Source organism: Channa argus, chromosome 8 (genome assembly GCF_033026475.1).
Source record: "Channa argus isolate prfri chromosome 8, Channa argus male v1.0, whole genome shotgun sequence".
In the NCBI taxonomy this organism is placed as follows: Eukaryota; Metazoa; Chordata; class Actinopteri; order Anabantiformes; family Channidae; genus Channa; species Channa argus.
The window spans coordinates 13369773-13387671 of record NC_090204.1 but is presented as its reverse complement, the minus strand read 5'-3'; the positions used below and the strand labels follow the sequence as shown (position 1 = coordinate 13387671).

The 17899-nt window shown below is 38.0% G+C and overlaps 2 protein-coding genes across 3 annotated transcripts; both read right to left on the bottom strand.

Moving 5' to 3' along the window:
- Nucleotides 1-2403: 2403 nt before the first annotated feature.
- On the bottom strand, nucleotides 2404-10780 carry ptger3 (prostaglandin E receptor 3 (subtype EP3)). The gene is made up of 2 exons (XM_067514423.1): nucleotides 9810-10780; nucleotides 2404-8934 (listed from the first exon to the last, which is right to left on the bottom strand). The coding sequence occupies exons 1-2, from the start codon at nucleotides 10659-10661 to the stop codon at nucleotides 8608-8610; spliced, it is 1179 nt and encodes a 392-aa protein (XP_067370524.1). The 5' UTR covers nucleotides 10662-10780; the 3' UTR covers nucleotides 2404-8607.
- A 1396-nt stretch (nucleotides 10781-12176) lies between these two features.
- On the bottom strand, nucleotides 12177-16858 carry zranb2 (zinc finger, RAN-binding domain containing 2). Of its 2 annotated transcripts, XM_067513905.1 has the most exons (10): nucleotides 16699-16858; nucleotides 15949-16001; nucleotides 15744-15852; nucleotides 15470-15552; nucleotides 15274-15350; nucleotides 14937-15080; nucleotides 14690-14850; nucleotides 14072-14131; nucleotides 13378-13527; nucleotides 12177-13163 (listed from the first exon to the last, which is right to left on the bottom strand). In XM_067513905.1, exons 1-10 carry the CDS (start codon nucleotides 16752-16754, stop codon nucleotides 13106-13108), a joined length of 951 nt encoding a protein of 316 aa, XP_067370006.1. In that variant the 5' UTR covers nucleotides 16755-16858; the 3' UTR covers nucleotides 12177-13105. The 2 variants fall into 2 exon arrangements, with proteins under 2 accessions (XP_067370006.1, XP_067370005.1); XM_067513904.1 differs by having other exon boundaries at nucleotides 12177-13527.
- Between the last annotated feature and the right edge of the window lie 1041 nt (nucleotides 16859-17899).

Below are 17899 nucleotides of genomic sequence, written 5' to 3'. Positions count from 1 at the left end.
CATTCAGCAAAACTCTATGTCTTGGGCTATGATATAGATTCGTTAGCAGACAACATCCAGTCAAACCCTTTTTTAGCAACCTGAGTGATTGTGTTTCTTGCTGAATCCTCTCTGCTGTGAGCAGGTGACCCTTTGACTCACCCCAGTTGTTTACCTGACCCAACCTATATTGTTCTCACACACCATGTCACTGTCTTCCCTTATTGCCTGCCCCAAACAGTCTATGGACAAGGATATAGTCCACACAATTAAAGTGTACATTAAAAGAATAACAAAGTGAAGCAGAGACATCCATCACCAGCGTGATTAATTTTGTTAAAGTCATGCCTCCATTCCTCTACGAGTGGCCCTGCAGGAGCAATTATGTCATTTAGCGTAAACAGACATTTATCTCTCTCAATATAATGGTCTATGGACGGAGAGCATTAAAGAATCAGAAGCAATAATGGTCTGCCAACCTCCTTTAAGACCTTGCCCAAAGCAGTAGTAAGTGAAAAATGTCAATTACCTTTTGCAATTTATTTCTATTTTACCAGTAACCTTCAGTAAGGATAAAATTGATACAACTGTAGCAGTTGTGTGAACTGAAAAGAAGGAACAACCAACACATAAGAAGTCACCGAAACAACAGTTTGACTCTAAATTTAGAGAACTTTAAAACATGTAGTAGATCTCTATAAATGATTATGTTCTATTGGTCCGGCACATTTTTGTGCAATTGCAGTTTTTATAGTTAATATAAGCCCATTTTGTTCCTATCTTCAGCACAATTCATTTTAACACAATGTGTCATGATATAGAGTGTTTTTCTGTGTGCATTCCTCCAAAAGATATACATCCCGAGCCTTGTGAGCCTACAAACAGTGATGAATAATGGTGTGATAAAGCTTTTAATGGGCCACTAGAATTTATCAGATGCAGACAGTGGCCTTACTTAGCAATAAAACGACTGCATGGTGGGCAGGGCCTGGACACTGAGCCAGGTGATTTACACAGTTTATGACTAATTGAATTAAAGCTTCCAAATTTGTCACAGATGTTTATAACGTAATGGAAATGTCCTTTATAGGTTAAATTGATATAGTGATCCTTAAATCTTGACACCAAGACATCCTTTTCACCGCTAGCAACACTTAAACTGGATTTTAATTTTTCACTTTAAACATTTTTTCATTTTACCTTAATATTACTTACATTTTTTTCTGAAGGACAAGGTTTGTACTTTTGAGAATGTCATCACATTCCTGACAAAATGCCAATGTGCACGAGGCCACAACATCTAATAATAGGAAAGGTTCTACACTCTTTGATCCATTGTGAGTATTTAGTGATAAAGACAGGGTTTCAGTCACTGGAGCTTCCGTTAGAGCCTAAGAAACTTTGTAACGGTGGGTGGAGACCTGGTTAGTGAGTTTTTGCCCAAGCTTAATATGATGACCAAAAAAAAATCTGTTCAAATAAAATATGATTGATTGTTTTGTTGTGTTTTAAGCAGCGATGCAAAGTTTTGGTATTGCTTTTCTGCATTATATAAGAATGATCGTGGTGCTTGGGCATAGCTAGTCACTATTCAATTTTTTATCAAAACATAGAAGCTTCACAAACATTTGTTTATTTGTCTAATTAGTGCAAAGCCAAATAAGGTTGAACAAATAACCTTAGCTGAGTTGGCTAAATTCAATAATGCAACACTTTCACATTGTTTGTGCATATATTTACTCATATAAAGGTGTGTGTAGTCATATGAATGGGTTAAACAATAAAATTTGGTAAAAGCAAAAACCAAAAAATCACTAAATAAAAAAACAGTAAATATTATTAACTAAATAACTTAGAGAAATTACTTCATTTAGGCTCATTCCTTGTTCCCTAACTGTGGGGCAGTGGGGCAATGAAATGACAATGAAAGACCTATTTGTATGTTATTTTCCTGATGACTTAAAACTATACGGTGGTGAATGTAAAATGAAAAGGCTACAAAATGTGCAGCAGGCTCATTAATCATCTAAAATCTTAATAAGAGCTTTTTCTGTGAAATGGTTGGCATTGAGTCAAAATTGTAATGGCCCACAAAATGTTATTCATATACGAAAATATTTGACAGGCATAAGATGTAAATAAAAACTTTATTACGAAGTAACGTTTGAAACTGGTCTAAATTTTTCTGAAACCAAAACACTGAAAGCGGTCGTGAAGGTTCCTAAGTCCTCCAGCTTTGGTTATCCAAACTTCTTACTTCTGGGGTCACAATGTTTCGCTATTTAACCAAGCAGCTGCTTGTAATCAAGTTTTTAAATAAGTTGACATGATTCTATCTTCGGATTGAATTTAGATGTTGAAAATGAGCAGTTAATAACTAAGGACACACAACTACACACCGTAAGAGCAATATTTGGAATTATAGTGAAGATACATATGTTTAATAAGAAAACATGTTCAGCAGAAACAAACACCCACATGCTAAAAAAACATTTTCATATCCTTTAATCTTGTAATAGATCCACAACATTACATGAGCTAAAAATACTGCAACAAATGAATAAAAAGTGCATTGCATGTTCAATTGATACAAGACAAAGATGTAACATAATGAAAGGACACTTTAAAAGTTAGGTAGATATTTCTCTTTTCATCTCAGAAAAGCTGGTATAGAGTCATGTCTCTAAGTTCTCAGAGTTTGGAGTCAGAGCGCAAAGACAGCATTTAAAAGCAGATACACGTGAACAAAAGACAATAAGACAAACATCTGGTATGTATTTACATTCATGAACACAGCCTTGAGTGGTGGGTAAAACCAGCTTCCACTATATTCTATGTACACATGACACCACTGTGTGCTCTTTATACAGAACCACAGAGACACTTTGCTTGTTGCATCTCCCAGGTTGGTTCTTACCTTTTAACAACTGACGTTACTTTTTTGTAAAAAAGGGCTTTTGAAAACGAGTTCGACAAGCTATGAGCTATGTTTGACAAGTAAACATAGCTTAGTGACAGCTCCAAATAGCAGCAAAGGATCATTCTGTACTTTTTCAGTGAACATGACACATTCACTAGCTGGGCCTGTCAATCTTTCTTGATAACACAGAAACAAGAAATTGAAAACTGTACAAATGCCACCTGCTCATTATTGTAAAATTGGTGTTAATCTGTCACAAATTATATTTTAATGAATTAAAATTAAATCTATTTTTCCTGTCAGATGATCAAACAGTATAGCAGATGATATAATGCTTTTGGTATATTTTGACACATAGAATGTAGGAATTATCATTATGGTATAATATTTTTCAAGTTGGAACTGACATAACAGTGGACAACAAGTTTGTTTTGGTTCCTTAAACACTTTTGGTGTTTATAATTATTTAAAGGAGGATGCTTGTATCTTGAGAAAATATAAATTACTTGAATTCACTATAAAAAAAGTTTATGAACATGTAAATTTTTGTAGATTAAGCCTACATTAAACCTAAGCAGACATGCCCAACCTGTGCAGGTTCCGGAGATGTTGTGCAAACAACACGTAAATTAAAAAAAAAAAAAGATTTTTCCCACAATGAAGAACCTTTAGATGTTATTAGTAAAACAGAGCAGAAATGCACTAATACAAACATTTTTATCAATCTTGGAATCTTGAGATTCCAAGACAAGTGGCGACTCCTCAGCTCATGAGACAATCTACTAAATCACTTCCATGCATTAGTGACTTGAGTAATTGAGATGAGGCAGCTGGCTACAGCAGATTCTCAGGGCTTCATAAAACCTATTTCAAGTCATTATATACTTGCACCCTGTCAAACAGCACTCATGTATAACTTTGGCATTAATATGCAATATTTGTAGCAAAAAGCAAAATTCAATTTTGAAGTGCCTGCAAATGAAGCCAAACATTAACTGTCACTGTCCTTGAAAACGACACCTTGTAGATCAATAAGCTGGAGTTCGCACATATTGCTGTCTCACATAACTGTGTAGCACTGCTGTTTCTAATCAGCATTCATATTTCATAAGTGTATATTGCACTGAAGAATGACAGAAAGCACTCCCTGTAAACACTGTGAAGGCTTTTACTGGGTCCATTAAGGAGGTTAGAAATGTATCATATTTTCTATTAACAAAGATTACTGTTATACTAGTAATCTCTCATTATTTTCCTTTTCACTGAGGGGGGTGGGTGTAACACCCTGGAACATGCACAACTACATACAGTATAGGGCCAACTAGCTTTAAGGAATATTCCTTGGTATAATTATTTTTACTCTGCTGAAGAGTAGAAATCTAAGTGTTTCTTGGACAGAGAACAGAGATAATTAAATGACGCAGATTTAAGTGGAAGTTGTAAACCCACAGAAACTTTTAAATAATTGTAATCATTGTTTTAATCAGTGTTTTAAATGGATTAAATACAGTCCAGATGTTAATGTTTATATTAACAGCTGCACAATTTGAACATATGCTTGGAATAAATGCTCCTGTTACAAAGCCAGCACCTAAATTAGCTTTTACTGAAATTAATTCTCTTCATTTCTGTGGAATAGCACTTAAATGTTGATAAAACAGATTATGTGTTGCAGAATACACAGTGGACAAGTCACACAGGTGCCAATGGGCTGCCCAGGCCAAGAGCACACCTCACTTTGGGCCAGCACAGAAATTAATATCTTGTTCGAGCTTGTTCAATATCTTCTGTGGTACAGTTCGTACCACACAGACAAAACTGATGAGCAAGATATTAATTTCTGTGCCGCCCCGAAGTGAGGTTTGCTCTTGAGGTTTGGTTATGGCCAAAATGTGGCTCTCTAAAAAATGAGTTTCTTACTCCCATCTATCAGACTTATATCATTATTAATATAAGATTTCCTTGATTAAAACAAGGAAGACAAAAGAAATCCCCTTAACCCTTAAAGGTGTAGTTGTCAATGCAGGAGAAATATTTATTTATATTTATATTTATTTTAACTCAGCAGCCAAACCAATTCATCAGTACTCCTACAGCAACTTCACTCCTCAAAGTGTATGTGCATGTGTGTAAGTGTGTGCACAGCTAAAGCGGCCACAGTGGCCACAGGATCAAGAGCTGATCTAACATGTAGGCTACATTATCAAATAAATGTTATTAAAACAACCACATGAACTGATAAAACAACTAAATAATTATTGAAAGTAGTGACCTAATTTGAACCCACGGTTTAAGCTAACACTGCTACAAAAAAAGGTCAACAAACTGCCGTCTCACTATAACCTTTAGCTGCCAGAACTAACGTCACAACCAAATTGTTTTTAACAACTCGTTACTTTATTGTTTGTCAGTGAAAACAGCAGAAATCGTAACTTCCATGACATCTGCCCCTCTTGGCTGTACAGTAATGTAACTTTCAGAACAATGAAATAGCATGTCAGATATGGGGTCTTGAAACCCCCCTTTACTGTGTGTATGAACAAGAGTGCCCCTTATGCAGACTGGCTGTCCAAGCCACGGTTTTGGTTTCCCCATTAGCCGTTCCAGAACTGCACCAGTACTACAGTATTTTACAGTACAGTACAGTACAGCTACTACATGTAGAGCTTTGCAAAAAAAAAAAAAAGGGCACTGAATTACAATAAAGGGCGACACCTGTAATTCCTGCTGCTTTGTGACGTTCCCGCAATGCACATAAATGCATCAGGGCAGGCCTGATGCTAACAATAGACAACAATAATAAATCTGCTGCTGGTCCATGTAGCAAACTATGACAGACAGCAAACATGCTTCAGATTGATCATGCATTAACAACATAGAAAAACGTCAACCTTAGTAAATTTAAAACTAATGGTTTTCTGTACGTCAGGTCTGGTTGGGCTTTTCCTGACTGTCCCGGTACTAAGACAGTTCATTTATTCTATGGCCCACATGGAAACTACTGCAAGAGCCCTGTATCTGAAGAGTCACTGAATACACGCTACATACACACTCAGTGTGTGTGTACTCTAGGCAGGGATTCATTTTCTACTCCAAGCTGCCGGTTCAAACAGTTGTTTATAGGAAAACACCGGGAGCCCCAGTGGTTCTACAGTTTAACCAGTTTAATGCCCATGACATCTAGCAATGCAGGCAATGGTGACTCACTAGAGGGCACGAACACACCACTCTTCCAGTTATAGCAGGTGTCTGAGGTTTATAAGCATAAACAAAAGCCCTTTTGAAGAAAAGTCCTGTAACTTCATTTCATAATGTAATGCTAGCTTATTTTTTTTGTACCAAGAATCAAAAGCATTCTATTGGTAAAAAACAAGGGGTCCATTAATGTGAGGCAATCATAAAAAATGTAATCTATTTGTCAAAAGTATAAACTATTTGGTGATCTGAATAAAGAACTCACATTCATTTGAATATAAGTCACCACCCAAGGCCACTCCTTTGCTCTGGCACTGAGAAAACAAGGCAGAAACCATACATAAAAATTGTTGCAAATTCATGGCTGGCAGTGGGCTCCAGTATAATCAGGATTGAAGCTCTATTATCGATTTACGTACAACACAAATGATTAGTTTGCTTCTACATTTTTGGTAATACTCAGCAGCCAGGGTTAATCCATTGAGTGGGCTACTAAGGCAGATCAGCTTTGCAATCAATGCAAGATAAACTGTTCTCTCTATTGGCAGTAAACAGATACATGGAAACAGAAAATGCTCATCTTTCTTGTGGCTTTTGCAGATAATTTCCTGTAGGGTCATTATCACTGAGCTTGTGTGTATTCCAAATTTGAAAGGACCGGGCAAGGCACAACATACATTAGTGTAATCTTGTTGGCTGAAATGCTGAGAAGGCAGTGTTGTTGTTTGGTGGTGATGCGACAAACTGTCTCATGATGTAAAAGTTGCCATCACAGCAAATGCCTTTAGGTGCCTTTGATCAACTTTTATGAATAGAATTACAGAATACACTGAAGTGACATAGTCCCATAGAAGACAAAGCACACAAAACAATTGGAAATCATGTTTACATTACTGTAAAAGAAATTGAATGCAGTTGCTTTCCAACAGCACCCAATGACATACAGTCAGTTGGTAGTATACCAGCTCTTTGAAAAGTACCTTAATTTCATCTAACACTGTTGATGAATTGTACTTTCACATTCAAGGAAACAGATTTATTTCTATTTAGAGGTAGCATTAGGGCTACAAGGATACGGCTTTGCTGAAAAGTAAAGGATACATTTAAAATGAATCACCAAAGACTCAAAGCCATGAAATGAATAATGACAAAACAAAATACATTTTTAAAAATACAGTATCTGCAGCTACAACCCTGTATATTGGAAGGGATGCATTAATGTGACCACTAAGAAAACCTGCTTATAAAGCCACAGCAGACAGTACAGTATCTAGAAGTTGCACAAAGAGCTTGGAATCTGCCAAAACAGCTTTTCAATCTTTTGAATTGCTGAGTCTTTTTTTTTTTTTTTTTGGACAGTTTGGACACTGCCTTCCATTTTCCATTATTTCTCTGCTGATCAGCCACATATCCAAAAAGCACCCATCTCTTCACTTAAATTGACATGACTGCTCTGCTCAAAAGTGCCTGGTCACTGTGACTGCAACAATTATCATTTTTCTCTTAACTAAAAGCAGCTGGTGCAATTAGATCCTCTTTGTGTACATACATAGTATTAGTATTTTTCAATTTGTTCAAATTGGCAGGGAATGCTCAATTAAACTTTGATAATAATAGCCACCGCCATGTCACTATAGTATCTAGCCACCCCGTCATGTAAAGTCTCATAATGTTACACATCAAAAACGGCCCCCCTTTAAGTTTTTCTGTGAAGAAAGTTGCTTAGAAAATACTTAGACAATAAATTACCAGTGCATTCATATTTAGGAGGGAATATGTCAAAAAGCTTCACATTTCATACTCCTGGCTGTTAGCCAAGGAACATCATGTACAGTATATTATAAAATTTACAACCATGGATACCCAACAGGTAGCATCATAATCCTTCAGCAGAGAAACAACTGACCTTAAATAACTATAACACACCAATAAATAATCTTACAATCGACAACTGGCTCCAGTTTAGGGATAGTTTTTTTTTTCTGAATGACAACCTGTTCTGTTTAAAACTAAGTGGTTAGGTTTCCTGTAAGATATGGTAAAGCTATTTACAACTAAATGTAGGCAATTTTGATGAACAGACATTTACAAAAAGTATTTGTCCTTAACTCGGCTTATGGCTTTACGTTGTTGAGAGCAATGACTCAGAGCAGGAGATTTGCGACTTCCCGAGACAGACATTTATTTCTTGGGCCTGTTAATAAAACTGAAAAATCGCAACAAAAGAGTCCCTGACAGCCATGCTGCAGTTAAATACAAAAAGAAACCTCTTCATGCAACCACGTGCTGGTTAGGTGACTGATTAGGGTGTTGTCACTAACAACAAACGGGCTGGTTTTCTTTAACACTGCAACATTCATTCATATTGTCTTCCTTGCCTTCTGTGGAGAGAAAACCATTCCTATTTTTTTTTCACAGTGCATCAAAGACAACACTGTTGAGACAAAACAATTTTCACATCTGTCCAATCTGTGCTGGCTTCAAAATCACAAGCAAGTCGTGTTAAGATTGACTTAGCTACTTTGTGGTTTATGAAGATCATTGCTGTCTTGATTCTGCTTGTTAAGAGCATCCAGTGCTGTCTGGGGCTCCTTACGATCCTCTGTGGAGCAATTTGACACGGCGTTAGCCATGAGGCAGAACTTGCGGAGAAGGATCTCCCTGAGGAGTAGGTAGACCCACGGGTCGAGGATCTGGTTTAGGGAGGCCAGGCGGATTGCTGTCAGAAAGAAGTTACAGTCTAAATGGACATCCCGGTTGGAGGTGTGATTGGATGTTGCTGCTGCTGAATTGCACTCATGGGAAGATACCTGGGTGGAGATCATCCTCAGCATCAGCACCTAAAGGAAGAGGCAGGCACGAGATTGTACCAACAGAGGGATGCAGCATGTCTGTGTTGTGATTCTGAAGCCTCAGAAAAATTACACATACCAAAGGAATTGAAGGAAATTTTGTTCTTTTGTGAAATTTACCATCAAGTAAACCTTACAGCAGTACACCTGTTATGTTGAATCTTCATAGCTGAGAGTTGGGGGACTCCTTTACAATTAACACTTAACGTGGCTACAATTTATCAGAAGACAATCCTAAGCAGCTACAGTATTCAACAGCTAGGAGAAAACAAAATTGTTTACACTCCCAGTGCTCACAGCTACCAATGTGCTGTGGTTTCCATTCATATCCTGTATGGGGCTAGTGAGTGATGCATGACCTTATAGTGCACTGAGCGACCCCCCCCCCCCCCCCAAAAAAAAAAAGAAAACTAAATTAAACAGGGCTTTGCTAAGTGGATTGTTCCTTAATGACAAATGGCAGCAGAATTTAATATGAATGACACATCACCACAGTCACCTGACTTAGAACTATGGTTGGTGTTTGTATGGTTAAGGCAGATGGATGAGAACTATAAAGAGGGTCAATGACTCAATAAGTGATTTGGTGGGGGGGGAATGTTTCATTTGTTATGGTACTCGCATCCCTTTGCTGTCCTGCCAACAGGAGAGAACGTCATGTGTAGCAGACAGTAAAAACCAGAGCCAAGTAGTTGTAGCTAAAAGCAGTGGTCGCTGCATCATAAGAACCGGTTCATTATAGACTAGATAGAGTTGGAAAAACTGTTAAGGTTTGAAATAACTGATTTAACTTATATTTGCATTATATCCTCAGCAGCATAAAAAGCAAGTGCAGAAGCTTGTGGGTGCTGCTAAAAACATACCAGCAGAGGAGACCAACATATGAGCAGGACGCACATAATCCCCAACAGCTGAATGACGGTCTCCGTGGTTAGTCGTTCCCATTGTTTTGAAGACTGGGACGTGCCCGACTTTGTTTTACAGCGGATAATTAAGCCCCGGATCGTCACTACGTTGCAGGACAGTGTCACGAGCAGAGAGAAAATCCCAAGGACAGCGAAAGTGATGGCGAAAAACATATTGCCCGGGACCTCTCTGTCCCCTGTGCTGATGAAGCACCAGGTGCCCGGCCACTGGCGTGTGTATTTACCGACCCCTGCAATGGGCAGCAGTGCAAAAAGCAAAACAAGAAAAAATATAACAGCCAAAGTCTGCTTTGTCACACGTGTCTTCATGTGATTGGAGTACCAGTGTGGATTTGTTATCGCCATGGCCCTTTCTATAGCCATCGCACTGGCCAAGAAGAGAGCGCACAGGCCAAAAGTTGTCATGCACACACCGAAGAAAGAGCACAACTTGCCCGATGAGTCGATAAGCTCCCATTTCAGGTCGGCTCTATAAACTGATATTACTATTGGACTTGTTAAAAGCTGTCCAAACAAGTCGATAAACGCTAGCGAACCAATGCAAAGCAAGAAAGATTTTTTCCTTTTATTTTCCTTCTTTTTGTAGGAGATGTACACGAGAATAAGAGCTAATGAATTGCCCACCATGCCAGTGATCATCATGGTTATGGGGAAACCCACAGATACAGATCCACAACTGGAATTCTTGGTGACGCTGCCTTCGCGCAACGTCTTGGAGATGTTGGCGTCCAGCATCTCTCCAACAGTCGTTTGCAAATCCCCGAGAGAATCACAACCGTCTGTAGTCATCCTGTCGGAAAAGATAAGCCTATATAGTATAGGCCATGTGCGCGTCCAGCATCTTCTCGCTTTCTAATTTGCTCCAACTAAATGCGGTGCGTAAAAGCGCGTTGGGTCCCGTGCGCGCTAGAGGCGGGACTACAGGACAAGTGTCGAGTGGAAAGCAAACCCCTGAGGCAGCTTATCGTATTAACTTTCTATTAAATGAGTGGAACGATATCTCAGACGCACCTGTATCCGACGCACAATAATCAAAATGCCAGAAATTGTCGTCACACGAAATGGACTTATAAGATAGGGAATAAACAAACACAGTCTGGGGCCCTTGACGATAAAAGTAGGAACAAATAATCCTTAAACATAGAAGAAGCGATAATATGGGCCACTGATGGGCTTAAAAGGAGTCAAATGATGCTCCATGATGGAAATTCGCACTCAAGGAAATGAAGTTCTGCATCATCATTTTTATACAAATATCAACGACAATGATTATGAGCCACGTTAGGTTTGCAGTTTTTTTTTTTTTACAAGAGCGTTTTGTGTGTATCTGTATTAACCTCTATTAATTACGCTCATATTATAAACAATAGCTACTAAACAAAACCTTTAAGGGTGTTTTTTGCAATAAAATAATTTTAAGGAGTTTAATGTAAGCCTATGTCCTGACATTTTGTATCACACCTCATGGGACGGGACCCCCAACAGGTGCTGGGGACTATAACAAAACTTTGTTTTGGGCACCTCTAACCCAACAGGTTAGTTATGAACAGATTATAGGCAACCAATATGTTCACCGCACCGTCCTGTTAGCCTCTGTATACCCGAACTAACATATGCCACCTGTTGGCCAAAAAGATAACACCACTTATGGAGCAGTGGGCAGTATTCAAGGACACAGAATAAAAGAATTAAAACTCATATGTAGTCACAGGTTCAAGATTAACCAGATGACGTTCCGTTGTTGTCCAGCGTGAACATGTTGATCTCTGGTGAAGCGCTAGTGTTCATATCCTATACCAACCTACAGACAAACACATTTTTAAAAGTTTAATCAACACATTCGCTAATTGAAAACACTCACGTTTTTAATAATACTAAGAAACTGAAGTCGTTTGTTGCGCCAGATATTGCGATAATGTGTTAGAAATGCAAATTAAAATTGTTTTTAATCTGGTTTTGGACTTGCAAAAATTTCCCAAAAGCAAAAGGGCAAATGCTTGTTTTAATATTATTGTATTAATCCGGCGAAAGTAAAACCCGTTTTTGCGCTTTTGAAATGACCATCAACCAACTACTTGTAACGCTTAGTTAGTAGCAGGCAAAAGGGTCTGACCTAACATAATGAAGGTTGCATTTGTGAACACTTCTCCACTAGTTAGATAACTTCATAACCATACAGCAGATTGTTGCAGTACACCTTGCTACTATTTACTAGCAAATTGCATCTAGAAAACACTGAAAACAGCTTCAGGTAGGCCTTTAAAGGCCAACTTTACCTTGAGAACATGAAACACAAATAAGAAACAATGTCGACAGGATTTTATTTACAAGTGTACATTTTTGTTGTTCCACCATTTAAAAGACTGCATTACCACGTTCTACTATAAGACACGTGTTATACTAATCGGGAGCACAGAAATCCGCCAATTACTGTCCCATATGACGAGTGTAGAATACCTTCCAATGGTTAAAAAAAAAAAAAGAAATACTAATAATAATAAAAAGAAGAAATGTGTATACCTTAACCAAAGAGCACTGCACCTTCTGCCATTTACTTAAAACACAATCAAAAAATAAAATACTTACCTTGAAAACCCAAAACAGAGGATATATTCATATGACAAACAAAAAGCCAAAATTCATTGCTACAGCTCTGGGATTTTACATTGGTGCTTAAGTACCTTTCATTAAAAAAAATAAAATTAAAAAAATTAAAAAAAAAAAATCAAGAATTTAAAACCGCCTCAGGTGTTTCAGAGGGGCCAAACATAATGACTATATTTTACCTTATTTCCCCAGTGTTGAGTATAGCAAGATGTACCTAATATGAAAATATTGAGCAGAATGGGTTTTAAATGGGACGCAGCCTCTACACTATGCATCTGATTTACTTATGGAACATTTATGTTTATTGAACACCTATAGTTACAGACACTTGTCACAGATTGGGGTGAATGTAGTTTTTAAAAAGGAACATAATTATAGCTAACAGCAGAGAAAAGTCATGTGACTGCCTTTTTCTCTCTCTCTTTTCTTTTTTCTCTTTCTTTGCAACTTCTGCATACTGTACAGTCTGCTATGGCTTTTTTTTTTTGTTTCTTTTTTTTTTAAGGGAAATAAGACTTTGGATGTTCTATGAAAATAACATACTGAATGGATGTGGTTATTTTCCTTGCAACAAACATGCACTTGCATTAGGATTCCTTTTCTTGTTTTTAAAGGCTGAAATAAAGTTATTTCTTTTTTGAACTGGAGCCAGAATGGGAGGATCCAGAGGACTGGCCACTGCGCCTGAAATTAGAAAAACACCATGGGAAGAACAAAGTCAGCTTGGTCAACGGTTAACATTTAGATATGAATACATAAAACAAATATAGGGTCAAAAATAACACAAAGAAAACGGGGCAAGATGTGAACATATTTTGTAAATTTGAATTCCCATAAACAAGGCGGCAGATGGCTAATGGTAATCAGTGCCATTGTGGTATTCCACAGAAACCCAAACCTTTCGGACGAACGTGATCTAGAACGCCTCCGTTTCCTCCCTTCTGATGAGGACCTGGAGCGACTGCGCTTCTGGCTCCTCTCAGGTGAGGAGGAAGGTGAGCGAGACCTCTTCCGGGGAGAGGAGCCTTTTCCAGACCTGGAGCTGGATCTTTTGGGAGGAATAAATCAAGCACTGAGGTCAGTAAGATCCAGACAAGAGCTTTAGAAGGATGGGTATTTATCAAGCTTCTCTGAATATGAGGCCTGAACTATCGATTGATTTCACTGGGAAAACGTTACCCAAGATGCTGTAAGGTTCAGTGAACAAGTGAAATGTTAAACCTCTAATGAATACACTGACATTTACTGAGTAGGCAAAGCCAGCACCAATCCAGAGAGACGCCTGAAGACCTAAGATGCCTAATTACTTTTGAAGCTTGGTACCATTCACACTTAAATATTGTGCATTATTTACTCGGGCAAACGAATTGAAAAAATGAATCTATATCAAATTTGAAAGACAAATACACTGTAGCAGTTCCTCAGTTTTGCTCATTTGTATTATTTTAGAGAGAATTACTAAAAGCAGATTAAAAGAAAATCACTAGGAGTGCGCTACGTTAAAACTTGTAGGGAATACGACTGTTTTGGAGCATCACAAGCCCCATACATACACTCTCTACAAGGGAGAGAGTGCATGTCACCTCATTCACCTGGAGTGGGACCTCGAACGAGATCCAGACCTGGAACTGGATGAGCTTCTAGAGCGGGACCTGAAAAACAAAAAAAACAAAGCCTTTCCAATATTTTCCACACAAAACCAAACCTATGATATGGTTAATGTGGCAACAAACAGGCATAATAAATACTCCATTTCAAACTTAACAAAAAAAACAAACAAACACTTATTGCTTTTCTCGCACATTCAGAATTACAAAATATCTACAGGGAGAAATTTCCAAGAAAATGGAGGACAACTAAAACATATATTAAGCAATTTAAAATTTGAAGCACAATTTAATAAACAATAGTGAAAGGAAAACTGGCGTACTTTTCAAAATCAACTATATAAATGATACATTCCTGAGATCACACCCAGCATATAAGATGTAATCAAGAAAGAAATAAAATTAAATAATTCACCCTGTACGTTAAGTTTTTTCCCCTCTTTTTTTTTTTTAACACCACAGAAGGAATAGGGGGTTGAGAAGTGGGAAAAGAGCAAATCAGCAGAACATGACATTGATTTGATATTGATCAGTATATCAAAAGAAGGTTTGAGCTGATACTGACATTTTTCCCGGAGTTACCCTTGACCTGTACCCTTTTACCTGGACCTCGACCGTGAACTGGAGCTGGAGGAGAGAGAAGATGAGCGTGAACGGGACGACCCAGAGTGGCTGCTCTTTTTCTTTGTCGGCTTGTCGTCTTCATCACTGGCATTCAAGTCATACTTCGACAAGTCTCCATCTTCCTCTTCATCATCATCATCCTAGAGATAGAGTGTTCTTGACATTAGATTAGGTAGCAATATAGTATTTCTTCTGTTAAATTTTTAAAAATAGCCAACCATCTTACATCCAGTTTGTACTTGGAAAGATCACCATCTTCCTCTTCTTCTTCCTCATCCTCCTCCTGTTTCGGGACTTCTTTCTTTTCAGGTTCTTTTGAGGAAGATGTGCTGTTGCTCTTCCCACGATACTTTTTCTTTTTCCTACCAAACTGGGGCATTAAAATGAACAATCAACAAAAAATGATTGGTGAAAATTTAGTTAGGCCGTTTCAGTGTATACGTTAAACATTCGACCCGCTTTGCAGTTGTTAGCGTACATGGAGCTTACAGAAAGTCACCGTTAGCGCGGTCAAAAATGTGAAAAACTGAGGCCCAAACATTTAAATTTTCTGTAGCACTTACTTCATCATATTCACCATCAGATTCCTCCCTTTCAATGTATTCCACATTCTCCCTTTCATTGAACCCTCCACCATAACCTGAAAGCACAAGATATAGAATGTGAAAGTTATCAATACTATCAAATCTTTCCCTACTTCTATATAAAGCCCCAAAACGACCAAAACTGGCCAACTATTTACAGCATGTGTTGGATTACCTGTTCTTTCTTCAAGCTTGGCATATTTCGGTGTGTTACACATGTTGCACTCTGACCGTCTAGCCCAATTCACGTTGCCACATCTTTATTAAAACAAGGGGAATGGAAACAGAAAAATGTTAAGAAATTTTGTTTTATTTCAACAAGGTAAAAGCCATTCATTTATATCACGCCATTTTAAACTGCCTAATTGTCAGGTAAACATTTGCAAAAACAAAAAAGGTTTATGACTATTGTACATACAATAAACTTTATAAACGCTGGATACACATACGTTTTGCATTGCCAATCATTTGCACTGAAGAGGCCTCGGCTTTTTTCAGCGAGGGTTTTCCCAATCTCTGTTCCTCCTGCTTTCATCATCTTTGCCTCTGTGGTTTTTTCTGTAAAGACAAAACAATGATGTTTAGTACAGCACCTTGTATGTAGTATGTATCAATCATTTGGAAGATATAAAATTGTATAAAACTAAAACTCACCCCTGCCACATCTGTTACAACTAGTTCTTCTGGCAAAATTCACATTTCCACACCTGAAAAGCGTGTTAAAGTATAAATATGACGTGTCACAAATTGAGATTGTTGCTAAATCTTTCAGGTTTAAGTTTAGTTTCCCATAAGCCACGATCGCCAGATGTGTTAAGTAATTTAATTTTTTATGTGCTACACCATAACCGTTAGCTTGTATTCTTTGGTTGAACGCCTTGTATCAGAGGCCTGCGCCCTGTCAACTGCAGCTGACCTGTCACTTCAGACGATTTTAATGCAGCTTATTCGCAACATAATATTGTCGACTCAAAGTTTAAGCTACACTCGTGACAACTTGGCTTCTACCACGCTATACACACCACCCACAACAGCGAGTGGCGACACTCACTCCAACCCATACAAGCTAACGATAGCTAGCCTGCTATCTTGAAAGTCTGCGCACATTGACAACTTTTTAGACACCAGGTTAGGTAAATTGGAAACGAGTGCCCATTTTAAAATGCAAAAAAAATGGCACATTGCTGTTTTTGCATCTATGGAATAAATATGGAGGTGCGAAATAAGGTAGCTAAAATTAGCTGTTGGGTGCTTTATTGAGCCAGTTAGTCAACGTTAGCGTTAACCAAATGCTAGAAGGCCGAAGCTAACTGTTAGCACAGCTACCAAAGTAAACGTCTGCTGCTACATTTAACCTCCTCGGACGTAAGATGTATGTTTATTCTGTGAATATGGAACACTTACTTTTTATCGGGACAAATCCAGTCCCCATCGCTCACTCGAAAACTCTTCCCCGACATTTTAGCGCCTAATAACACTGGCTGCCTTGATTGCTTGCTTGCTTGCAGGGTGTGCTCCCAGCGTTCATACAGCGGTAGTAGTTAGATCGGCGCCGCCTCCTAACTGCTGCCTTCACGTACGCCCTGACAGATGCTTAAATTCGACCTTTCTTAGTCGTAATTTGGAAATACCTATGGCGACAGATTCTGTCACTTTAATTAAAAAAGAAACTGGTCCGACATTATGCTAATTGTCGTTTTTAGACATCATAACTACTTTTTACATCGGTGTAATAACTCAATTTATAGCCTGTAAGTAAGGTATACAAAAAAGTTTTATACATTTTTCAAAATTTTTGAAAACACATAAACGCAACACAATATATCAGAATCACAATAACAATAAGGCTAAGGTTTATTGAACACGAACATAAGGACACGTTTAAAGAGTAACAATAGAGACAACATGAAAATGACAAATAACATACAAGGAGAAAAACTACGCACAACGTTAGAATGGCCTAAAGAAGGCAGGGCCAGGGGCAGAGGGTGTGGCATCTAATAGAGAAACAAATTAATGCACTGGACGATGTGTCAAAGTGTGGGCAAGTTGCTGCTGGTGGGTCAGGTGAGCACCTTGCATGGTAGCTGCTGTCAACAGTGTGTGTGTGTGTATGTGTGTGTCTGTCTGTGTGTGTTAATGGGTGAGTGAGAACCGCTTTATTACTTTATATCTATTATTTAATTTATTGCTTTATTACTATTATTTCGGCCATTTACTTACTTTGCAAAATATAAATTGTATTAAATAATAATGCTATAGATTAGATTATAAACTATTCAAAATGGTTATAAATATGCCTTACTTCATACACGGAACCTATATTTTTTGTGATAAACTCCCTTCATTAAGCTAAACATTTAAAACGACAAGCTGATTTCAAACTATACCCAATGACATTTCGTTATAAACTCTTTCAATCCAAGAATCCGGATATTCTCTGTTCTTACAATTTCAGTATGTGCCACTAGATGGCAGTTAATGCCAACATTGAGCACTGCACAATTTCACAGACACTCTCCTCTTTTATTTTTGGTCCATGTCATTTGCTCACAGTTAACCAGTGTTTGTTCTTGTTATCTGGATCAGGGCTGTGTAAAGGGTT